The 27,650-nt window shown below is 33.3% G+C and overlaps 1 protein-coding gene across 1 annotated transcript in view; it reads left to right on the forward strand.

The window, feature by feature from the left end:
- LOC133326678 (uncharacterized) overlaps nucleotides 1–21,661 on the forward strand; it is a 70,104-nt gene extending 48,443 nt beyond the window's left edge. Inside the window, exons 2-6 of the mRNA XM_061535300.1 lie at nucleotides 15,879–15,997; nucleotides 16,082–16,219; nucleotides 17,998–18,463; nucleotides 18,535–19,430; nucleotides 20,963–21,661. Coding sequence (XP_061391284.1) covers nucleotides 15,879–15,997; nucleotides 16,082–16,219; nucleotides 17,998–18,463; nucleotides 18,535–19,430; nucleotides 20,963–21,661 — 2,318 coding nt within the window. The remainder of the gene's footprint in view (nucleotides 1–15,878; nucleotides 15,998–16,081; nucleotides 16,220–17,997; nucleotides 18,464–18,534; nucleotides 19,431–20,962) is intronic.
- Nucleotides 21,662–27,650: the final 5,989 nt, after the last annotated feature.

Genomic DNA, 27,650 nt, shown 5'->3' on the forward strand with positions numbered 1-27,650 from the left:
ACATCAGTACGTTGTGTCCTAGCTATGGACCTTTAGTGTACCATTTACGTAAAATCGGACGAAAATATATATGGGAGCTATATCTAAATCTGAGCCGATTTTCACGAAACTTAACACATGTCTTTCTAGACTTAATTTAGTGAACTATGCCAAAATTCGTGCATATCGAAGGATTTTCAGGGACTTTGGTGCACCATTTACGTAAAATCGGGCAAAAATATATATGGGAGCTATGTCAAAATCTGAACCGATTCTCACGAAACTTGGCACACATCATTCTAGACTTAATTCAGTACGCTATGCAAAAATTCGTGCAAATCGAAAGATTTTCAGGGACTTTGGTGCACCATTTACGTAAAATCGGCCGAATGTATATATGGGAGCTATATCAAAATCTGAACCGATTCTTACGAAACTTGGCACACATCATTCTTATTCTTATTTCAGTACGCTATGCAAAATTTCGTGCAAATCGAATGATTTGCAGGGACTAAAGTCCGTAAATCGGACAAAAATATATGTGGGAGCTATATCTAAATCTAAACCGATTTTTCCCCATTTTCCCAAATAGGGTTTGTCCTTGGGCCAAATAAATGAGCTGTACCAAATTTCAGCCAAATCGGATTATAAATGCGACCTGTACTTTGTTTACAATTTAACATCAACAGACGGACGGATGGACATGCATAAATCGACTCAGAATGTGATTCTATGCATATTCTCAAAAGGAACCATGGGTCTATCTTGAGTCCTTTTGCCTGTTACAAACATATGCACAAAGAAATAATACCCACAATGTGGTGAAGGGTATGAAAAATCCACGCTTTGTATAATACAACAAGAACATATTTATAGAATCCACGCTTTGTATAAGACACAATGAAAATATTTTTAAAAAGTCCACGCCTTGAAATAGAATATTTTTGTTAAATTTTAAACAAAACCCTGGGCTTTGTTAAAATTGTTAAATTGTTAAAATTCTTTAAAAATGTTCCTGTAGTCTACTGATTAAAGATCCTTCGTGGTGGAAATTCACAAAGCTACAAATGATTTTGGTGAGAAATCATTATATTATTCATCAGCCTTCTAATTTCAAATATCCATTGTTTTTTTAAATATTTTATCGAAAAAAAGAACAAACTTTTCATCCATTCGCGTTCTTTTGTTCTCCAGATTGCTTTGTTGTTTATAAAAAAAAAACTTTAATGCTCACGATTCATATTTATCTGTATGTGTTTTTTTTAATTTTTGTTATTCAACAATTGTAGTTTGTTTTGTTATTTTGTTTGCAATTTTTTTTTTAATTATTTGCACCGTCAAAATAAAAGTACATTAACCAAATTCAAGGTCATGGTGTGTGCATTCACCAGCAATGTGTTCCATATATTCATAGATTAAATTTTGTTTACTCCCAGTGCGCTTAATAATTGGTATGTGTGTGTATGTGTGTTTGTCAATGGGAGCAAAAGTTTTTTTTAACCAAAAAATTAAAATAATAAACAAACCTCCAACAGAACCCATTACCTACCCCTCCTAACCGAATGCATAAGAATGCCAATAAATATAACCAGTTTATTGATAAGCAAAAAAAAAAAAAAAAACACAACAATGAACAGCTGAAACGCAGGGTGAGTAAACAAAATTGTTGAGGCTGATTCAATTGCAAATGATTGATAGCAAAAAAAGATACTGTATTCTCAATATATTTTTAAATTAGAAAGTCAATAATGATATACATGCATACATCGTGTATAAATAGAAATGTCTTGCAAGTGCAAAATTTGAACAAAGACTCATATCCAACCATATGTTGTCGATTTGTTGTTTGTCACCAACAAAAAAACAGAACAAAGTTTAATCCAACGATTTGCCATGACTTTCGAGCATGTTAGATTTATTGTATTAATAGTATTGGATATTTCCATTTTGGAATGTATTAGAATTTTCTATATTTTAAAGAATTTTCTAAATGAATTTTTAAGGTATTTTCTTAATATGAGGCAATTATTTTATTAAAAAAAAAAACAACAAGAACTAAAAATGCAAATAATGCTTAACACACTATGCTGTGTGCATCACTATCGAACCGACAACAATTAGCTGCCAACATTCAGTCATTGTAACCATCAGACAGGGAAATAAAATCACACAACCAGCAAAAGCACAGCAATTAAAAATGGCAAATGATTTAATTGATTCGAAACGAAACATTTTAATGATACGCAAAATCCGTTGCGATTTATAAAATGTTTAATAGTGAATGCGTACAAATAGATCTAAGAATTTTAAATTTTTATAGGCTTTACTTTCTTATAAATTTTAGTAAATAAACGAGGAAAAATAAAATAGTAAAACAAATAAAAACGTCGTTATGTTCGGTCAGGGCCAATTTTTTATAGCCTCCATTCAAAATTCTTTAAATTGGTTGGAAGCTTTATATGGGGAATATGTATTATGTTGTGTTCAAGCTCTTGAAAAATATTTTTCCATATCAAACGCACTCAGGTTTATTAACCGGGATATTAACCCTTTCAGTATCAAAAAATTTTTTGTCGGAATAAAAATCTAAAATTTTCTATTTCAAATCATATAAAGGGACATAGTTTAGAAAAAATAGCAATTGTCATTTTAACCCTCGGTCAGATTCGTCTGTATTTCAGCAAAAACAAAAACATCAATAGTAACGGTACATAGGATAACCGAAAAATCGCAAAGAAAGAGAATACTTTTAAATGTCGAATATATTCGACAAAAACACTGAAAGGGTTAACCTATTTTGAATAATTCCTGAAAAGAAGAGGTTTATTCACCAGGAAACCGATGTGCCAAATTATAGAAAATTATATTAAAGACTTCATAATATGCTAAAATATGGCGGATATCCGATATGCCATATTATAGCTACTTCGATGAGAAAATTCGAAATATGATTTGGAAGCTATGTCAAAACTTTGATAAATTTTCCGCAAAAATTAACCGATTGTGGTGACTATCGGCAAAAACCTTCAAAATGCCGAAATGTATACCGATATTGATAATTTTCTGTAGGCGGATTTGACATGAGAGATGAGAACCTTAAAGGGCCAATTTGTTTCATAAATTTGGCCCAACCCCCAAAATACCGAATAATATCGAAAATACTATATATGAGAGCTACGCGGAAAATCGGGCCAATACTGATCATTTTGAGATTTTCTACCCTAAAACATGGACCAATACTGAACATTTTTGGTAGAGAGATTTTCTAGTCAATAAGAATATAAAATAAAAAATCTAGACGAAAAAAGTGAAGCAAAAGTTGGATTATAGACTAGGATTTAGGAAAGGATATTTCATGTATATTCAATATCAAACTTCCCTGGGATGTTGACAATGCATGTGCAAAACTTTATTCTACCTATCTTAAATATTGCGAGCTCAATCGTAAATTCGAAAGACATGCAGACATGATTAAATCGGTGTAGAATTTTATATTCTAGTCTCCGGTGATTATTTCGAGGTGTTGCAAACTGAATAACAAATTTAATACACACTCCACATATTGATGGAGGGTATAACATGTAGAAACGTTGTTAAGTTGGTTCGCACCACAAAGAGGTAGAAAACCCCTAAATCCCAAAATTATCTACATAACAATTTTTTGCTCATCCGACACCAAAATAGTCTGCAATGAAGTTTTGTAACCTCTCAGCAGTAATATGGCATCTTGCTGCTATATCGGTTCAAATGAACCTATCTCAGTTCCTTCGACATGATACATAGGGATCCATTGAAGCATTCTTGTTAGTCTCGAACTATGTGGAACATCCAATGAGCTTCAAACGAAGTTGCCGGTTTTGTCAGATATTAATCAATTTTACCACAAAAAATCTAACCAAATTTGAACTTCTACAACAGTTCGAAAAAAAAAAATACTTTTATTCGAAATGGCCGACCACATAAAAATAAATAAATCGAAAATCTGCTAATTATACCCTTCACCACACTGTGGTACAGGGTATTATGTCTTTGTGCATATGTTTGTAACAGGCAAAAGGAATCGAGATAGACTCATAGTTACTTTTGAGAATATGCATAGAATCACTTTCTGAGTCGATTTACGCATGTCCGTCTGTCCGTCCGTCCATGTATTATTGTGAACAAAGTACAGGTCGCATTTATTATCCGATTTGGATGAAATTTGGCACAGTTCACTTATTTGGCCCAGGGAACCCTATTGAAATTGAGAAAAATCGGTTCAGATTTAGATATAGCTCCCATATATATTTTCGTCCGATTTTATGTAAATGGTGCACCAAAGTCCCTATATATCTTTCGATTTGCACGAAATTTGGCATAACGTACTTAATAGAGCCTAGAGTGCTTTATGCCAAGTTTCCTGGAATGATGTGTGCTGAGTTTCGTGAAAATCGGTTCAGATTAATATATATATATATATATTTCCGTCAGATTTAATGTAAATAATGTACCAAAGTTCTAATATTGCATAGATCGATTGATTTTAAGTAATTGACACGCCAAGGAACCAATATATGATTGAAAGAACAAAACGTACCGAAATTAGTATAACCCAACCTGTGAAAAGTTTCGTTGAAATCAGTTCAAATTTGGATATAGATTCCACATATATTTTCATCCGATTTAAGGTAATTGGTGCTTTTAAGACCCTATATATCTTTGCACGAAATTTGGCATAGCGTGCTGAATTGCGTCTATAATAATGTGTGCCAAGTTTCATGAAAATCGGTTCAGATGTATATAAAGCTCCCATATGTATATATATAAATGGTGCACCAAAGTCTTTGAAAATCATTCCATTTGCACAAAATTTGTCATAGCGTACTGAATTAAGTTTAGAATGACGTGAGCTAAATTTCGTGAAAATCGGTTCAGATTTAAATGTAGCTCCCATATATATTTTCGTCCGGTTTTATGTAATTGGTGCATCGATAGGATACATCTGTTGAATATACCCAAAGTGGTGAAGCGTATCATATAGTCGGCCCTGTCCGACTTTACTACTTTCCTTACTGGTTTTTATTTAAAGAATGATGAAATGTTGTAGATATTAAATAGCCACTTTGAAAAATATTGATTTAAAGTGCAAGCAGAATACTAAAATTTACAATATACCTTGCATCTTATTCCACGACTCCTATGGAAATTATCCTTCTGAGTTAATTGCCTATTAAAAATTGTAGTTCCTAACCAACAACCAACAATTATCTGTAAAATTGCATATTTTAGTTTATGACTCATAAAAATGAATTTGCAAAGAAATCACTTTATGATTTATTGTCAAGTGGACATGACAAGCCATAACTGCTAAGCTATATAATGCCACATAAATCTGTTGCAGACAATTTTCTAATAACAAAAACAAAATGAACAAAAAAAAAAGAGACCTGCATTGTACAGACAATATCTTTGAGGTTTCGCTTATAAAACAAAAAAACTAAAGTATTTTTATACATAGATAAAATGATGTGATGATTGTTTCATGTTTTATGGTCTGATTAAAAAATTAGAAATATTAATGGCGAAAATAAAAACACTAACAATGATGAACACCATTGACATGACAAATACAAAAGAGATCACAATATTAAAAATAAATTAATGACAAGCAAAAAAAAAAAAAAAAAAATAAATAAATAGAAATAAATAAATAACAACAAAAAATGACAACACTGTAAAGTAATGCTGCTTTGAAGGTAGTCAGTCACTGTGATCATTCTACATGTGTATGAACATAAATTTAGAATTTTCTTAAGACAGAAATTCAATCAAAAATGTCTCTGTTCTTTTAGAATCCACTGAAAAAATGTGGACTAGAATCTCTAAGGTTGCACATCTTCGTGCGGATCATTTTACTATGAAAGGGGGATTGCCAATGTTGTTGGGTGGTGCTACTGGTGGTGTCTGTCGGTGGCTTTTTTGTTTGTATAGCCAGACGGACATAATACAAATAATATGTCGTATTTTATATTTATGTTTAACATATTGTTTGCCATCTCTATTGTTATAAAAATACAAATAGCTATTTTATGTGTGTATTCATAAAAGAATACATTTGTCTGCATTTTATTGTTGTTATTATTGTTTTTTGTCTTCTCTACAATTTATAAGACCATTTACATAAATTTACATTTTGCATTGTTAGACACACACACGCACACACATTTTCCCACTACTGCTGGTGCCACCCGATTTAGAATATAAAATTTCCTTTGTAATTTTATGTTACACAAAACTTGCAATATTTGCATTTGCATTTTCGCACAAGATATTCACTATGTGATTTGTGTTGTCATGCGTGCTAATGCTATCTTCGAAGTAGTTACCAACGAAATTTGTAAAAAATGGTTTGTGAAAAAAGTTCACATATTCGATTCGATATGTGTGTTTGGAAAGTTTTATGAAATCTTAGAGAGAAAGGTTATTAAGGATATTATTTAATTTGAATATATATTTTAATTTATAAAAATTATAAATATGAACCAGTAATAGAAAAATTTAAAAATTAAACCAGTAAGAAAAGTAGTAAAGTCGGACGGGGCCGACTATATGATACCCATCACCACTTTGGGTATATTCAACAGATGAATCCTAACAGACGTCGCATTGGATCCGTAAAAATTTCATTCTGCAACCGATACTAAATTTTTCATTTGGTCAGATATAGAAGCTATATCTAAATCTGAACCGATTTCAGAAAACTTAACACACATCATTCTAGACCTAATTCATTACGCTGTGACAAATTTCGTGCAAAACGAAAGATATATAGGGACTTTGGTGCACCATTTATATAAATCGGTCGAAGCTATATATGCGAGCTATATCTAAATCTGAACCGATTTTGAGGAAATTTAACACATATTATTCTTGACCTAATTCATTACGCTGTGCCATATTTCGTGCAAATCGAAAGATATATAGGGACTTTGGTGCACCATTTACATGGTGCACCGGACGAAAATATATATGGGAGCTATATCTAAATCTGAACCGATTTTTCCCAATTTCAATAGGATTCGTCCTTGGGCCAAATAAGTGACCTATGCCAAATTTCATCCAAATCGGATCATAAATGCGATCAGTATTTTGTTCACAAAAATGCATTAATGGACGGACGGACGAACATGCATAAATCGACTCAGAAAGTGATTCTATATATTCTCAAAAGGAACCATGGGTCTAGCTCTTTTCCTTTTGCCTGTTACAAACCTATGCACAAAGACATGCACCCTGTACCACAGAGTGGTGAAGGATATAAAAAAATTATAAAATAAAAACGATGTTAAGTTCAGTCCAAACTTTCAATTCCAGCCACCATGTGGTGTGGCTTCAACTTTTTAAAACACGTGGAAGCAATGTAATTGTCTACTATTATATTGGTTATGCTCTAAGAAACTTTCCAAACTTTCAATTCCAGCCACCATGTGGTGTGGCTTCAACTTTTTAAAACACGTGGAAGCAATGTAATTGTCTACTATTATATTGGTTATGCTCTAAGAAAATGAATTACCAGATTACAGACACACAGGTTGAAAGACTGGGCCAGGCACATCAATGTACCGAAAATTAAGTGACACTGTTGTATTGGGTCTATTAAAAAGATAGAACCTAAATTTCTGAGCAACTAATAAAAAGTTTAGGGGCAACGCCAAACCGTGATAATCTTGATAATACTCAAGCAGAATCCAAACTATAAAATTAAACCCCATGTGGTCGAAAACTGTGCCCAAATTCTCCAAGTACAAAATTTTGGTGGGCTATACTATTACGTCCTATGAGTAGTACTAGTGTGTGTGCTAAATTTCGTAGTTAATTTTAAATATTGTGATCTCTATGGCGATTTTAACAGACGGAGGATATACAGACGGCCATGAGTATACCCTCTACCACAAGGAGAAAAAGTAAAAAGTTTCAGTTGGTGTTGCCGACAGATATATACCCTCAGCCAATGATTTTTCGGAGGTTTTCAGAATTACACACAGGTTTTAGTATTCGCTTTATACATGGATAATATGTTATTCAATTCGCTTCAAAATAATTGTATATATTTATAAAATATTGACTCTTTGTAGGGGTTGTAAATGAAGGATGCGGCCGACGGGCCCCACTTTCGAACTTGATCTCGGCTGGGTAAAGATATTAGAATATGCAAAATTTAGTTCAAATCGGACATTCATTTCGTCTAAGCAGTCGACCAATGAGTACCATCGTCCGAAGACTTGATCTAGGCTTAGTAAAGATAATAATTTGTTCAAAGTTTAGTTCAAATCGAATAGTCTATTCGCTTGTTATAATACAAGTTAATTTTCAGCAATATTTTGTACCATTTTGAGGGGGAGGTGGGCCCGAAAGATTATCCATTTTCGAACTTAAACTAAGGTTGGACCAAATATAATGATGTCCATTCGTAGCCCTAAGGCTGAAAGTAAAAAAATCGCATTCAATTTGAAAATACCTTGAAATTTTTATATTTTAAACCCCATGAAAAATATCCCCACAGAAAATAAATATATCCCATATAAAGTTCCCGCACTACTTTCAATATTTTAAATGTACAAGACGCATTGTCCAACCGATACGACTGTAATTTTGAATTTAGCGTATGTGAACATTTAAAAAAATAATTGTATATTTTGACAGTATTCACGATCCATATTGGTTATTTTTATTGTCTTTAGCGAAGTGGCTGTAATTTGTAATTCCGGGTTCTTGGAGGGTGAAAACATCATGGCAGATTATACAAAATTGAGTTTAACGATCCGCCCAAATCACACATGTTGATGGTCTGAGGTGCATTTTCCAATAAAAGTGGTTGTACCCCATATTCAGGTCCCACCCCATTTAAGTATTTTGATGTTCCTATCTATTACTTACTTAAATTACTTCAAATTTTTCTATTAAATATTTTGTTTTCTTGTTACATTTTTACTATTTGAAATTTCTCATATCTTTCCTTATTAATGGCCATTAAAAACAAAAAACAACAATAAAATTTAATGCTATATATATAAATATATGCTAATACGGACATTTGTAAAATTTATTATATTTATGAATGTGTAAATAATAAATATAACACAGCTACTATTATGTAATAGTGTACAATGAAATTTTTTGTTCAACATTCAATGACATGATGCTATATTAATTGTTTGCTATTAACTACAAATATATATACGAACATATATGTATAAGTGTAAGTAAATGAATTAAAATAGTTTTAGTATGTAGAAAGGAGACAAGCATATGGGTGTTTCCATGGTTTTGACAAAAAATATAAACCATTTTTAACTAAAATAAATTTATTTATAATGTTTTATGGATCAGTACATATTAATGTGATAAGTTAAATTATTAAATAAGTTGTTTATTTTGAACGTAGCTAAGCCCATTATTTCACATATTGAGATATGTAAAAACAATTGGGTATGATTTGTTTCAAGAATATTGTTAAATTTTATTTATTTTGTTTGTGGCTTTTTGCCCTTCAAAATTATGTAATATATACCGTAGTATGTTTTATAAACTTTGCTAGTATCAGCTAGTGCAATTTTAACTTGTAACCTAAAACTTATAACTAAGAAGATTACAAGCTAAATATATTTAATAAGAGGCTATGGCAGCTACGGTCTTAAGCCAAATAGTTTACGTTTCTTATTCATATTATTACTCTTGTTAAATACTGTCGAAGCACCCATATATTTTGTCTAATACACCACAATATAATTTTGAATATTTTTTTGATATTGTTTTCTATCTATGATAGGATTCTTACGGTGTGGGATTTTTCTCACATCTCAGCAATGTATAATATGTATAGAAGAAAAAAAATAGGAAGTGTTTTCTATTGTTTAACATGCTTGTTAAATTGCACATTTAAAAAGAAATAAAACTTAATAATCAAAATCATTTCTAGTGTGCCATATATAAATTGCGGAAAGAACAATAACCAAATGAAAATATTTCATATTTTGTAAATAAGCAAACAAAAAAAAATATATATATATATATCTTTAGGAAAAACAAACGTTTTTTTGTTAATAACGAATGCAGATTAAAGAAGGTAGAGAGAAATGTTGACTAGATTTTGAGTATATTGATCAGAAAAAATTCTATGTCTATTTAGCCACGTCCATCTATTTGGTATAGTTCCCATATAACGTCCAATTGTCGGTATTTTATATGTTTTATGTGCATTTACCAACAGAGAGGGCTGTAATTTGGCACGCCAGGTTTTTGGTATATAACCTTAATCTATGCCGTACATTATCAAGACATATCCATATATTTTTAATTAAAAAGCCCCAATGTAAATTTCCCAATCGAAAATACTCTAGTTCGGCATTTCAATGGCTTGGAGGCCGCCATATATCTGCGTAGAAAATTATTAAAAACACATATAAAGGTCCCGTCCAATTTTCGGTATTTTGAGCCTTGTAGCCGCATTTTCAACGGTAAAAGCTCTTTTGTCTGCAGGCAAGTTCGAGTCAAGTTCGAAGATGGGCTTTATCGGTCCACGTTTAGGCATAGCACCCATCTAAGGGTACCCCTACATTTTCGGTATTTTGAGGTTCTTGAGGGCGTTTTTCAATTGAATTCGCTGAAATGTGGTACATTGAGTTCTTATTGGGTAGCAAATCTCTCCACTAAAAATTATAAATATGGGTCCATATTTTCGGATAGCCCACATATAAGGGTACCCCCAATTTTGCGGTATTTTGGGGGGTTTGATTGCATTTTTCTACCGAATTCGCTGAAATTCGGTACTTTGAGTTCTTAGTGGATAGCAAATCTCTACACTTAAAATTATAACCATAGGTCCACTTTTTCTGGTAGCCCCCATATAAGGGTACCTCCCAATTTCCAGTTTTTGGGGGTTTGGGTACCCCCAATTTTCGATATTTTGAGGTTCTTGAGCGCGTTTTTAACCGAGCGACCACCAAAAATTATTAATATTCACCCCTTTTTATGGGTAGTCTCCATATAACCCCCTTTTTTATATTAAAATAGTTATCTGATTTATTCCGTGTGTTTGGGTTGGGTAGTCGTTACGGGGAATAGTCAATTTTTACCCTACAAAGACTATTTAGACATCTGTTGTAGGCATTCCGCCTTCTAAAAATATTGTGATAAAAGAAAACTCAAACATGATGATAATGGAATATATCGGCATACATTGAGGCATCTCCTCAATATAGTGATACCTCCTGAAGGAAAGAATTGATATAAACAATTAAAATATTGGGTTGAATATTGACATATACCGGTCATTAATTAGGCATAGCCCTCATATAATGATATCCCCAAATATTCACTATTTCCTAAACTATGTAATCAATATTGGTCCCCTTTAGGTTATAGCCTCATATAACTTTGTAATCTAAATTACATTCGTTTAAGTATTTTATACTCTACTATGCATTATCAGTATCAGTCCTCTATTTGGATCTTACAGATTTTAGGAAAAATCCCCATTAAAAATTGTCGAAGTTTGTATTTGGTGTACATTATAGTTTACATAAATCGGTTTGCAGAATTATCGGTATATTCCCACTTTTTGGTATGTTCCCTTTATTTTCATTGCATGTATCTGTCAGTATAACTATGGAGGTTCGGTCCGGCCGAACTTAACGCTTTTTCACTTGTTAAATTTGGGTTTTTGAGGCTGATACACACAAAATTATGATTATAGGCTGTAATGTGGCATTCTATTTCTTGTTAAAGAAAATATTTACATATAGGTAATTTTTGTATAAGAGGTTCCACTTTCTTACTGCTATGTTAATGTTCCTAGTCTAGTATTCCAACCATGGTATCTTTTAACACAATAAAAATTTAAACATGATCAGGTTCTTACTTATGTTCGTCTTAAATTTGTTATGGGTTATAATAAGACTCTGTAGACATACATCTAAACATATCATGTTTGGTGTATGGTATAGTTTGTACCATCTTCAACGTTTGGTCCTATCCCCACAACTTCCAGTTTTTTTATGAGCCAAAGTCTGGCTTTCCGATTTATTCGATTTGACATTGACTTTAATTGTCATACCATTAAGTACCACTCACAGAATAATCCATTTTTTAAAACTTCCACATAGCAATTGAAAAAAACTGCTTAATATTTGAAGGGTATAACTGAATTTCTATTAGTTTTGCTACATTTTTTTGTCTTAAAAAATTTTATTGTAATTTTTGTCAACAATGTGAATGAAAAATAATGTAGGCCGCTTTAAAACAAAACCAGTTGCGTAATGGAATTTCAAACATCTGAATTATGGCACAGCTGACAACGACCATTACGACAATGTTGATGGCGATGACGAAACAAATCTCAATTAAATGTTTAAATATGATTTGTTTATAATTTAACAGAAAGAGAATTGAATATGTTAACATTTCTCTGGAAATAAAAAATAACAGAGAGGAGTGAAAACAATTTTCATTTCTAAATCTCTTTTATAATTTTTATTGTACTCTTTTATTCACAAAAGAGTATTATTTGCACATAAACATTTAAAATTCTCTTTGTCTCATTTAATTGTATAATTGCACTCTTTCTTTTGATATTTCCCTCTTCTGTTGTTTTTAAGAAATTTGCAAAACTCTTTCAATGTTAACAATATGCGGTGTTATTTTGCAATTTGTTGTTTTTTCACAATAAATTAAATGACTGACTGACTGTTAAATGAGAAAATGTTACCTAACCCTAAAGAAAAATAGGAATTTCCAATGAAATGAAATTACATAGCATGTAGTTTCAAAGGAAATTATATTCCTAATTATTTAAATGTAATATGCAAATGTGTGGATGAAAATTTTATTATAAATATATATTTCATCTTAACTCATTATTGACTTCTCTCCTATGGAATGTAGAATATTCATGGAATTAAATCAGTAATGTTGGGGTACTCGTAGCACTTTGGGCATATGGAAAAATAAGTTCTCCAACAATGAATTTTAGATATTTAGTGGAAGGTTATGGAATGGTATTACACACTTTAACCGATTCGAACTCAATTTGTTGGCTCTTTCATGAATCGTAGTTATCGAATTGAAGCTATATGTGAGTAATATAATTTTAAACGGATTTTGACTTATGGATTTGGCACAATTTACATATGAGCTTGGCTATGTGGAAACCATATCTAAGCCGGCATATGTTCGAAAAGATTTGATATATTTGTTTTTTTAGATATTATAAATTATAGATTCATATCAAATTTAAATATAATTCTTATTTTGATATTGTATCTGCTTGTAGCAGAATAAGGGACTTGTGGATCGTTGAACGTGACAAAATGTCCATAGGTTATAAAGGACTGCCTTAGTCCTCGTGACATCTTGCCAGAGAATTGTATTGAATATGCGTAATTTGGATGAAGAAGACCCGAAAAATTTACGTTTTAAGAATTCTATGACTTGATACATTTTTGGTAGTAAACCGAAAATATCAAACATCGTCAATTCGGTTGAAAAAAGCGTACCCAAGATCCTGAAAATACCGAATAGAGGGGTTTGTCCTTACATGGGACCTACTAGATGTTTATGTCAATAGTGATAGTTTTTATAGGGAGATTTTCCACCCAATGAGAATTCGAATTACTAAATAAAAGCCGATTTTATTGAAAATCATGCTCCAACCGTTATATGGGAGCAACCTTGGAACGTGGAATAAATATTGATAATTTTATTGTAATAAGATTTTCTACCCACTGAGAACCAAAAGTACATTTAACTTGGTGGAACAAAAGTACCCAAACTCTCCAAAATATCGAAATTTGGGAGGTGTCATTTTATGGGGACTTCCCTTAAAAGGTTGACCAAAGGGAAGTTTTGGTGAAAAGAGGTGCTGCCCAATTAGAACAAAAAATTCTAAATAGTAGCCAATTGGCTAAAAGAAACTGCACCAAAGTACTACAACCTTTTTATGAGATTGTGCATAACCAAATGCAAAAGTGGCTGCCTTATGTCGTCAATGACCTCAATAATTCGATGTTTGAAGCTTATTTATGCTCTCAGCAAATAAAAACCAATTTACAAATAATTTTGTAATGTAATTGACAAATCTCCACTTTACGAACCACGATGCGTATGAGTTATATGAGTACGTATACGTTACCAAACCAGCTAAACTACATTGTTGGATTATTTTTTTAGAATGAAGAATGGTCTTTATCATTTTCATCCGAGCCTTTGTTTGTTGACATAGCGGCAGAGGTTGCAATGACCATGATCAGTCAAGACGATTTTTCAAAGTAATTCTTTCACATTAGAAAGACCATGACACGACATTACATATGATCAGGTATATGTAATGGGGATAATATATTCATAATTCATAATTCATAATTTCAAAGGAAATGCTAAAAATTTTGATGTTTGAGCTTTGCCACCGTGCTCAGGGCACCGAAATAGCTCCCACATTGCCTTTTTTTGCATAGACTCCATAAAAGCTTTCCGACTTATTATAAGTATTTTGAAGGCCCTAACCTCAGCTTCTAATCGATGTGACGATAATGTGGCATTCCAAATTTTCGGAGCATAACAGACCTTCATGGAAACATTTTCGAGCATATTAAGAATATTATTTTTACCAATGAAGTTCGCCAATGGGAATTAGACAACTGAATATACATTTATCATTTCAAATGATCTTTCGACTTTAATTCATGAGTAATGTGTCTAAAAATTTAAACCAAGAACCATAGGCAAAAGTCGCCATTATCTGGTCCTGGCGATACCAAATTCTTGAGAATGCCTTGAAATTAACTGATTTTTTATATTCCGTTTCAGGCCTTGTTGGAAAAAATATTGGATTTGATATTTAGTACCTCATTTTAACATAAGGAGGCTTCACATTTCACATTTATTTTAAGCCGAGGTTTTATATTTGGTATACAGTCATGCCGATCATTTTTCAATGGCTTATATGGAGAAATATATGTTCCTTTTTTCAAAACAGAGACTTTTTTAATATTTATCTACACTCGTAGTTCAATGCCTTACAGCTATGCGTTTGCATATTTTCCGAAAAAAGAGAAATACACGTTTCATTTGATGAGTCCATATATTTGGCAATAATTCAAATACAGACATAATGCGAAAATCATCTCTCCTAATTGCGAAGAAACATGAAATTCTTCAAAAATATCAGTTCAAATCACTTTTAAAAAATCTGAAAACCCACAATTAGCTTCACATAGAAAATTAGTCATAATACAGGTGATGCGATCACAAATATTTTTCGCCCCGCACACAAAAATGTCAACCAGTAAGTAAAGCAGCCACATGGATTATATCACACGATGTATATTGTCATGGACCAAGCGAGCGGATAACACTCACACACAAAATAAATGGAAATTTAAGTATACGAATTTTTCACAAAGTGTGAATGTGATGGCTTCAAGTGACAAAAGATCGATGGCGCGGTGTACACTAATAGTTTCTAAGTGTCAATCATTTTACTGCTGACTATTATGTTCATGATGGTACTGGCAGCCAGCTGGCTGATGCTGCAGTTGTGAACAATTTGACAGCAAGATCAGTGGCCAAATGTTGCCAGGGTGGGTTGGGTTAGTGTTTTGACAAATAATTTGCTTGTCATTTATTTTGACTGAAAATACACTTAAAGAGGCCATAATTTTTGAACTGAAAATAAACTTGAGACGGCCATAATTTTTGACTTCTGTGTTTTCATTAGATTTCTGTTCTATTCACTTCGAACAATTGTTTTTGTTTTTTCTTTATTCTTGTTTGTTCCTATTGGATTTATTGTATTTCTAGCCAATCAGAAAAAAAAAGATTTATGCTAACTCATGTTTTTATTTTTCTTTTTTTTTTCATTTCAGCGCCTTCGAATTTTAAGAGCCTTCTGTTACGTGCCGAGGTGTTAAGAAAAATGAATCATTACCAGAGCTCATTGGCCGATGTGGATAATGCTTTGAAATCCCGTTATACATCTGCTAAGGTGACAAAATACCCATTGCTAATTTTTATTCGTAATAAATGTAATAAGCTGTGTGTTTTTTGGTTTTTGGTTTCTTTCATTTAGGCTCACTATTTACGTTCCTTGGCTTTGAGCGATTTGGGTCGCTATGAAGAAGCTCTTTATGAAATATGTTTAGCCATTAACTTGGATAAATCTTCAAATCTCAGCAGTACTGAATTATTTCAGCATGATCTCACGAAGGTAAGTAGTTCCGCATTATTTTAAATGGGATTTTCATAAACTTTTTTAATATCCGAATAATTGTAATCTTAAACAATTAAAAAATATTTTAAAATTTCAAGAAGTTACAAAAAAGTATTTTAAATTTTTTATGTTTAACAATTGAAAATTTGGACAAGTTAATAGGGTCGAACTTTTCATACCCTGAGGTAAACCTTCAAAATACCATATTGATTCTCTTAGAAAACATAACTAAATTACAGAAAATACGGCTAGAATCTTAACCATACCGAAATAATTTTTAAATAATAATATGCGAAGCGTATGAGTATTGCCAGTATGTATACGTACCCCTATTATATATTGGTGAATTATTTTTGTAAGAAGGAAGGAAAATATGCATTGGAAAATAATATCTGCCAAAAGTTCACCACGAACACGATTAGAGGACTACACCATTTTTATAAAGTGTTCCATAACCAAATGCCAAACAGTCTGCCTTATGTCCTCGATAGCCTCACGAATTCTGTATATTTGTTCCCTTCTTATCTTTTGAGGAAATAAAAAATTCAAATAATTTAGTTGGAAAATTCGACAAGGCTGTTAAGCATACCCGAAACGGAAATAACATAAATAATTTTCCACCTTACGAACTACGATGCGTATGAGTACTGTCAGTACGTATACGTTACCAACCCTGTTATAACTACAATGGTGGAATTATTTCTTTAGAATTAAGAAAAGTATGCCCTTAATAATGAAATAATCAAATGGCCAAAACATGCACGAATTCCAGAACCATATACTTTTCATGAAATTGAAAAAAACTAATTGAAGCTATGCTGTACTGTTGTCGTAGACCTTATATGGCCATAAGAGTGTAGTCGTAAAGTTTTAAATTTCAAAATCGCATTGGGCAATTGTGATCAGTTTTTCCATGGATAGTACGGTCCGAAAACGTTTTCTGTAAAAGAGCAATGATCTGGTTTGTTTCCCAGATCAATATCATCCAAGTCCGAACATAAAAAATAATTAATTACATTTCCTCTGAGCCGTTTGATTCAACCTCATTTTCGACCAACTAAGGTTCAATAATCCAGCCGGACTCTAGATCGCACCAAATAGCCACACGTTGAGGATGCATACTTTTCTCAAAAATAACTCTTGGATTTTCCGAGCTACACATGCATAATTTTTGCATGTCGCCGTAGCCATTGAAGTGGCTTCAGCACTCAAGATAATTTTTAATGGAATTCCTGACAATTTTAATGCATTTCATTGACCCAATCAGTAAAGATATAAAGTCATAGCGATTTGATGGATTGAGTTCTTGTGTTATTTGAACTTCACAATCCATGAGACCCTGATTTTTAGAGACTACTGAATTCTTAAGAACAATAAAGAATCAATTATTCAAATCAAAACTTTGAGTTCGGCAGCAATATTCTCAGTAGTTCTTGGGTCACATCACAAATTTGGTCCCAAAATCTCGAGTTTTCCCTCACTTCCTTTATTGCGGTCTGACAAGGTGCTTCAAGGCGACACTAAAATATTTTAGTTTTACAAATTCTAATCAGCATTTTTTGCTACAGTTTGTTTCTATCGAATTTGGCGCCCAGCGTGGGGTAAAACTCATTTTTTTACTTCTACTCAAATTTAAACCTAGGAAATATTTTAGAATTACATAAAATAGTTTGGCCTATACCATATTTGAGCAAACCCACATTGTTTGGCATGTATACAGAATCTGGCGCCCGATAGATTTCAGATTATTTATTAAAGTTTTTTTCACATTTCAGATTCTCCAAAAACTTCTCTCTCAAACACCGAAATGCATTAAAATGGATCTGGTTAATCTGTCTACGCTACGTTCCAAGTGCCCCTATGATTTGCCAGCCAGGGAATATCGCATCAAACGGAGAAACATTAACGCACAAGATGAGGATACACTGCAAGCGGCGTATGAAGATGACGACTTCCTATCGGCCAATTATGGCAAAGAATGTGATATACTAATGACCGATGATGAGGTTCTATTGTGTCGGGATTTTCTCAATTGTGCCGATAAACGTAACACCTATGCGAGCATAGCACGCAAATATGAAATGGAATTGAAGAGGCAGACATCACGTAAACATGTTCGTCGGAAATGGGCACCCAAAGAGACTGAGTTGTTGCCAATAGTTGATGTGGAGAGTGCACGCTGCAGTGGTCAGTTTCGTAATGTTTTGGAACGTTTGCAACAAGAGTTTGTCAGACTGAAAAGTAAGTAAGGCTATACCTTGCAAACAAATCGAATAAAATAATAATTTTTGTTGTTTTTTGGTTTGATTTAGAAATAGAATCCTCGCCAGAATATGCCATGAAACAACTGATATCCGTTGCACCCACGCTCATTGATGCCAGTGATTTTGATTGCGTCCTTTGCTGTCGCACATTTTGGAAACCTGTGGTAACGCCCTGTGGCCACACCTATTGTCTGGTGTGTTTGGATCGCTGCATGGATTATACCTCATCCTGCCCGCTGTGTATGGCACCGTTGGTAGAGCCCAGTGTAAATATGGTACAGGGTGCCTCATCTCCTGTGCCGTTGATCTTAACCAAAAGACCGGTTACCAAATTCCTTGAGGCCGCCATGAAACGTTTCATTCCAGATAGTTATCAAAAACGTTTCCGTCAGGAAATGGTAATGGAGCCATCGGTTCCAATATTCATTTGTACAACAGCATTCCCTTATGTACCGTGTCCGTTGTTTGTGTATGAGCCACGTTATCGTCTGATGGTACGCCGTGCCATTGATTCGGGTGACAAACAATTCGGTATTGTTCAACCGCACAGCGGCAAGGCCCGCTATCATGATTACGGTTGTATGTTGGATATACGAGATTGCCTTCTGTTGGGCGATGGTTGTTCCATCTTGAGCACAATGGGTTGTAAACGTTTTAAGATTTTGGCCCGTAATGAAAAAGATGGCTATGAAACAGCTAAGGTTGAGTACATACACGATGAGGCCATACCCGATGAACATTTGGGTTATGTAACCAGTATGCACAGTATTGTCTTGGGCAAAGCCATAGCATGGTATGAAAGTCTGGGGCAAGATTTGAAGCATGAAATACTTCAGAGTTATGGTGAAATGCCAATGGTGGAAGAGAATTGGTCGAGCCGAGAAGATGGTCCAGCATGGGCATGGTGGATAATTGCATTGCTGCCGTTGAGACCGCAACTGAAGGTGAGTTGTGAGGGAGAATGACTTTTAATTAAAATTTGTTTTTATGCAGTAGCTATAAAGGCATAGTTTCATCGTAAATCATTTATATAAAATCGAACTAAGTTACCAAAAATCGGACTAAATTAACTAAATTTTCAATTTAACAGGGCACATGTTATTCGATACTCAATTCAGTATGCTTCGCTGAATTTTGTGCTAATCGGCACACATACTCTCCTTGGAATATCATTTACATGACATAGATATATAGAAATAAAATCATATGTATAGAATAACACACTTCACTGCGGTCGGAATTTAAGTCGAGTTGAAGCAAACTTGGCAGATGGAATTGACAAACATAATGCATTGACCTAAATAATTTTCAAACCTTACAATCTATGATGCGTATGAGTACTGTCAGTACGTATACGTAACCAATCCTGATGTAACTACATTGTTGGAATATTTTTAAAGAATAAAGAAAAGTGGGCCCGTTAATAATGAAAAAAAAACGAACAAGATTTCAAAAACATATTATTTTTCTGAAATTAGAAACACCAAATCCCAAGGTGGAAATGTTATGTCCTTGATAGCCTCACGAATTTTATATATAAAGCTGCATCGATTTCAAGCAAACATGACATGTGTATCATGGAGATGTAGGTCGAAAGTATATATATGTGGGAGCCATATATAACCGATTCTCATCAATATGAATAGGGTTCGTCCGAATTCGTAGCGATTTGATTATACAAATTCTTATCTAAAGGATATGGCCCGGACACGCTTCTCAACTAAATTGGCTGTAATTTGGTATACTGAATTATAATTGGGTAACAAATCGTCCAACCAAATATTGATTCTCAATATTGGTCCCCTTTGTAGGGTCGCGTATTTCTACTTGCAGTGTTGTGAGGAATTTGGTTATGTTTTTCACCGTAACTGGCTGCAATTTGTTTTTTTTTTTTTTTCACATTTAATATTGGTCCAGTTTTAGGTAGCCCCCATATAGCCTGGGAGTGTGGACAGCGTTTCAACAAAATTGTCTGTAAATTAGAATTTTGCGTTTTCACTGGGGGCCAAACGAGAGGAGATAGACCCATTTCTGGAGATGAGAAAGGGATGGAGATGACTGGAGAAGAGAAAGGGATCACATACGATAACACTTTGGGAAAACGATCGTGGTCAAAGAGCGGTGAAGCACCTCAAACGGTGGCCAAACCAGAACTAACGGCCAGTAAGGTTCTGCTATGCATTTGGTGGGACTGGAAGGGGATTATTTATTATGAGTTGTTTCCATATGGTCACACGCTATATTCTGAAAATTGACTACTATAGTTTTTTTTTTTTGGCAAATAGAGAGCAGGACTTCTATGAGAGAGGCATTATGAAGTTACCTTTAAAATGGCAACAATTCATATAACAAAGCGGTGCATTTTTGAACATTCCGAAGCATGATAAATAAAGTCGTATAGTTCATATAAAAATAATTTTTCCCCAATATAATATATTTTATATTTACAATAATAATTTTTTTTCTATAATTTCAGGTTGACATTTTGGCCACAACGTCGCTGGAGAAACGTTTGCGTGCCATTGAAAAGACAATAAATTCAATGCCTGGCAATTATCACTATCAGCGTGTATCACAGAATTGTAATGTAGCCGTTGTTGTTCACAGCGGTCAACAACATCACAGCAATCTAAATAGTCCTCATCGCGATAATGATGACGATCTAGAAAACGATGATGAGGAGGATATTGATATGGATAATGAACATGTGATCATGGGCGATGACGATGTCAATGAAGATAATCGACATGAAGAGGATGTAGATGTTGAGCCCGAAGAAACAACACTGCAACATCACATACAAAATATTGATGATAATGATGAAAATATCAATAGTAATGATTTGATGAATAATGATCATCAAAATGAGCAGCAGGATCATTCTCAACGGCATCATCGTCAAAGACATCACCATCATCATCACCACCATCATCATCATCAGCTGCATCAAAATTCATTGCAGCTGCCGGAGCATTTTGAAAATGTCGACAATGTCGATGAATGCTGTCAACGCACAACAACAACAACAAGTCTGGTACAACATGTCTTAAGTAGTAATGATCAATCGCAGGATCACCACCACCATCATCATCATCACACAACAGGAAATACGGAGCATCATCATCACACATACGAGAATCATCGACGTCATGCAGCTCATTCTTTATTATTATAAATTATTAAAAAAAATAATATAACTAATAATTTTTTAAAAGGAAAAAAATGTGGAGAAATTTATAAAACCTCCGCTTTAGTAAAATGTTCCATTTGTCGTTATAAATAAACCAGGGAACATTTCTTATATATAAAAAACAAAAATTAAAAACTAGATTTAAGATTATTTTCAAAACAAACCTCATTAAATTTAATACAGGTCATAAGAATAATATGTGTGTACGTATGTATCGATGTATGTATGTTAGATGTAAATCGTATATGCCAAATATTGATATGTACACAAAAAACTCTCTTATTCTCTTTGTAGGATATTCAGAATACCAATTTATTTGTTAAATGTCTGATACTATAATTAACTCCATAAATAGAGATATATCTAAGTATATATATGTAAGTGTATGTCTGTATCTAGATTATTTAGATTTAGATTTCGATGTATGGATGTATGTATATTTAGATATTGTGATACCTACAAGAGCAACATAAGCAAATCTTTTCTTATATATATAAAACAAAAATATATTTAAGGTATTTAAAAATCGAACTATTATTGGCAATCCACATAACACCCTTTTTATATTTTTCTCTCCAATTTTTTCTAACTACAAACGTAAACAAGAAATAACATTATAAAATCAAATTTTAAACTATAAGAAGTTTATTTTTTAAGTAGACACTATGAAAAGAAGGGAGCATATTATTTAAACACACGAAAAAAGGATAGATATATTGTTTAGATTGAGACGAGTTAAGACTGAAAAATGTTGGCAAAGTATCTAAATTATGTTGTAACTAAAGTTTGCCCTAGATGTTGTTTTATTATCAAATGAAACTTCATATTATGTTTTTGTATGTAATATATATGTATATTTTTTTAACAAATATAATAACTATAAAAGAAAAAATAAACAAATTTGCTAAAAGTCATTTCAATTGGAATTAAAAAATTGATAAAAGCAATACCAGTAGTATTCTGAAAACATACATACAATGTAAACATTTGAAAATGGCATTTAAAGGAGAATATGGAATATGCATACAGTGATGGTCAAAAAATAAATCAAATATTTATATAAGGTGTAAGTGCAATTAATTTTTTTCTTTTGTAAAAAATATAAGAAATGTTAAAGTTTAAGGATTATAAATCAAGTTTATATTTTACAAAAACAAGAAATGCATGTTCGAAAATTATTAAATATGATATGCAAATTGGCTCAGTATTTTATGGGGTTCAGTTTTTTTATTTAAAAATATCTGTGATTATGCCTTGCATTCAATTCCATTCTATGGAAATTTACTTTCAATAACAAAGAAGTTTTGGTTTTCTATAAAAATTAATTGCTGCACATACACCTTATATGTACATATAAATGCTGTTCGATTGAGTTATTATGGGTAAAATGCTCATATGAAATTTGTAAAGTTGTAATATGAAAAAAACAATAACTTTTCTTTTGTTTTTCATTCGAATGAAAGTCCTGATTTAGATTAGGCGAGTTTACTTGCGGCAATTTTTATCGTTCTCTTTTGAAATTGCTTCATGCGTCTATACAAGGCAATTCGGGTTCAAAACTATTTTTATACCCTTCACCACACTGTGGTACAGGGTATTATGTCTTTGTGCATATGTTTGTAACAGGCAAAAATAATCGAGATAGACCCATGGTTCCTTTTGAGAATATGCATAGAATCACTTTCTGAGTCGATTTATGCATGTCCGTCCGTCCGTCCGTCCGTCTGTCCGTCTGTCCGTCTGTCCGTCTGTCTGTCCATGTTAAATTGTAAACAAAGTACAGGTCGCATTTATGATCCGAATTGGATGAAATTTGGCACAAGTCACTTATTTGGCCCAAGGACGAACCCTATTGAAATTGGGAAAAATCGGTTCAGATTTAGATATAGCTCCCATATATATATTTAACCGATTTAATGTAAACGGTCCCTATATATCTTTCGATTTGCACGAAACTTGGTACAGCCTAATCATTTAGGTCTAGAATGATGTCTGCCAAGTTTCGTGAAAATCGGTCCAGATTTAGATATAGCTCCCATATATAGTTTCGTCCGATTTCATGTAAATGGTGCACCAAAGTCCCTATATATCATTCGATTTGCACGAAATTTGGCATAACGTAATGAATTAAGCCTAGAGTGATGTCTGCCAAGTTTCGAGAAAATCGGTTCAGATTTAGATATAGCTCCCATATATAGTTTCGTCCGATTTCATGTAAATTGTGCCCCAAAGTCCCTATATATCTTTCGATTTGCACGAAATTTGGCATAACGTAATGAATTAAGCCTAGAGTGATGTCTGCCAAGTTTCGAGAAAATCGGTTCAGATTTAGATATAGCTCCCATATATAGTTTCGTCCGATTTCATGTAAATGGTGCCCCAAAGTCCCTATATATCTTTCGATTTGCACGAAATTTGGCATAACGTACTGAATTGAGCCTAGAATGATGTCTGCCAAGTTTCGTGAAAATCGGTCGTGATTTAGATATAGCTTCCATATATAGTTTCTCCCGATTTTAGGTAAATGGTGCACCAAAGTCCCTATATATCCTTCGATTTGCACGAAATTTGGCATAACGTACTGAAGTGAGCCTAGAGTGATGTCTGCCAAGTTTCAAGAAAATCGGTCCAGATTTCTATATAGCTCCCATATATACTTTCGTCCGATTTCATGTAAATGGTGCGCCAAAGTCCCTATATATCTTTCGATTTGCACGAAATTTGGCATAACGTACTGAATTGAGCCTAGAATGATGTCTGCCAAGTTTTGATAAAATCGGTTCAGATTTAGATATACCTCCCATATATAGTTTCGTCCGATTTCATTTAAATGGTGCCCCAAAGTCCCTATATATCTTTCGATTTGCACGAAATTTGGCATAACGTACTGAATTGAGCCTAGAGTAATGTCTGCAAAGTTTTGATAAAATCGGTTCAGATTTAGATATACCTCCCATATATAGTTTCGTCCGATTTCATTTAAATGGTGCCCCAAAGTCCCTATATATCTTTCGATTTGCACGAAATCGTTCTGAATTAAGCGTAGAGTGATGTCTTCCAAGTTCCGAGAAAATCGGTCCAGATTTAGATATAGCTTCCATATATAGTTTCGTCCGATTTCATGTAAATGATGCACCAAAGTCCCTATATATCTTTCGATTTGCACGACATTTGGCATAACGTACTGAATTGAGCCTAGAATGATGTCTGCCAAGTTTCGTGAAAATCTGTCCTGATTTAGATATAGCTCCCATATATAGTTTCGCCCGATTTTAGGTAAATGGTGCACCAAAGTCCCTATATATCCTTCGATTTGCACGAAATTTGGCATAACGTACTGAATTGAGCCTAGAGTGATGTCTGTCTTGTTTCGTGAAAATCGGTCCAGATTTAGATAGAGCTTCCTTTTATTATAGATTGATTTTAAGTAATTGATGCACCAAGGAACCAATAGGCTGATAGGAACAAAACTTTCTGAAATTAGTATAACCTAACCTGTGACAAGTTTGTTTGAAATCGCCTAATATTTCGATAGAGCTTCCATATATATTTTCGCCCGATTTCAAGTAAATTGGGCATCAAACTCCTCATGTTAGTCAGATTGAAATCAAATTTTGTACAACTTACAAAATTGAGCATAGAATTACGTAGTTGCGTTTTGTAGAAGTACAGACATAGCCCAACGGATGACCTATTTATATTTGTTTGAAGTCGATTTACATACTTTATGGATAGATTTAGGTAGATTCACATTTAGATAAATATCACATATTTTATTTCATCCAATTTCATCTTAATAGTCCTGTTTAATATACCCATAGTGGTGAAGGGTATCATATAGTCGGCCCCGTCCGACTTTACTACTTTCCTTACTGGTTTTTATTTTGTGCATGTTTTATTATTTTCGAAAATGTTTTGGATTGGTATTTCAAATTAATGACACTACAAAAAGAAAAAAAACAAAATAAAATAAAACGAATTGTCAGAAAATTGTCGGTACGAGCAATTTTTTCCATTTCTATTTCCCTTGTCCCTCTCTCCTGCAAACTAAAACTTGCCGCAAGTAAACTCGCCTAATCTAAATTAGGACAAATATAATGGAACAGATGATTGAAAAAATTAAAATACAGTTGTGCCTGGATATAGTGAACACAATTTTTTTTCTCTCAGAAGCGTAAGAAGCAAACATCTATCTATTAATAAAAACCTGGAAAAATGTGTACAGGGCTTGTAAAAATTACTTCACTATTCACTGACTATACTGATTGAAGAATTTATTAAACCATTCTAATGAAAATATGGATAATTGTGTATTCGATCACTACGTTAATTTTGACGTACCTTAAAAAATTATTAATTACGGATTACGGACGTAATATCCGTTTGTTCCCAAGATACTTCGAATGCACAACTCTCAACTCTGGCACAACATGTTTTACACTCCGCCATTGTATGAAAGCTATATTAAGTCTGCTTCTCCGTTATTTAACACATTGTAACAATAATGACCTACCATATATCATTATTATGTTGCATAAAATTCTTTACCTAAACTGGATCGCCGTTGATGATGTTCAACAACTCCTGAGAGATGCTCATGTGACCTGTTTTTTTTTTTTTTTTTTGAAAATATAAAAATTTCACTTTTAGGTAAAGTCCCCATATCAAGATACGTACTTCTGGTTTCCGGTTTTTATACCCTACAACTATGTTCTTATGGCTTTGTGCAGCCTCAAGAGTTTTTAAAGCCGTGAAATATTGGTCCTAGACCCACCTCTAAATATCCATCGTCATATCTCGACTAGCTGAGTCGATCTAGACATGTGTGACCGTCCGTCCGTCTGTCCATTACAATTTGTATATACTGTACAGGTCACAGTTATTGACCAATCTTCACGACATTTTGCACGTATGATGGGTTCTGGCCAACGGAGATCGGATAATACTTAGGGCATGAAATGTATTTTTGTCTGATATTCTGGCCGCTACAGTGGCCGAAATTATGGCCCAAACATCGCAAATTTTTACATGGGTATCAGACCCTGAGTTTTGTGTGAAAAATTAAAAAAAAAAAATTGTATTCTATCGCGTATATATTTACCCCTGAAGAACAAAGACCCGAGAAGTTGATTGCATGTCCAAGAGCAACGACGTAGCCAAAAGGAGGCCCTGGGACCCGGCGCCCCCCCCCACCAATATTAAATTTTTTCACATTAATTTTATGTTTCCAACAGCGATTTTTTTCATTTTATACTATTGGGCCACCCCAAAATGAAATCCTGTTTACTTTCCTGTCCAAGAGGTGTGGTTGACCTTTATATTGATACCAATTATATTGTCGTATGTAGTCGGATGTGGGCAGCTACACTATATTAACATGTGCTTACGTATTCATATATTATTTAGTAGCATATTACCACACTAGGATCCAGTAGGCCTATTCTGTAACTTTTAACAACATTCGATATTGTTTATATTATAACAATTCCATTTGTTTGTTTTATTGTTTTTACAAAAACAAAAGAAATTTAAACAATATCGAATGTTGTTAAAAGTTACAGAATATGCCTACAGGTATGGTCAAGGACAACACCTATAATTTTCGGCGATTATCAGAAAATTATAGGCGTTGTCCTTCGGATTCCGATATTCCAGAGATGATTTATCATGGCCGCCATAAAAAAATAAGGACTATTCTTTAACCCGAAAAACACCAACAAATTAAAAATCATTACAATTTAAATAACAAAATTTCAGTGGATAAATCTTGTGTCTTTCGTTGTCACCTTTGTGGAAATGGGCCTCATCTGTCAAGATGATTTTTCCAGGGAATTCTTGATCATTTTCATGAATTTCAAAGCCCCAATCAGCAAAATTTCCAGGGATATTTTCTATCCAATGAGAATTCAAAATACTATATTATGCCAATTTGGTTGAAAAACGTGTCCAAATTCCCAAAAATTTCCAAAATTGG

Source organism: Musca vetustissima, unplaced genomic scaffold (assembly GCF_032173495.1).
Source record: "Musca vetustissima isolate MV318-11 ecotype Yass unplaced genomic scaffold, APGP_CSIRO_Mvet_v1 utg23795, whole genome shotgun sequence".
In the NCBI taxonomy this organism is placed as follows: domain Eukaryota; kingdom Metazoa; phylum Arthropoda; class Insecta; order Diptera; family Muscidae; genus Musca; species Musca vetustissima.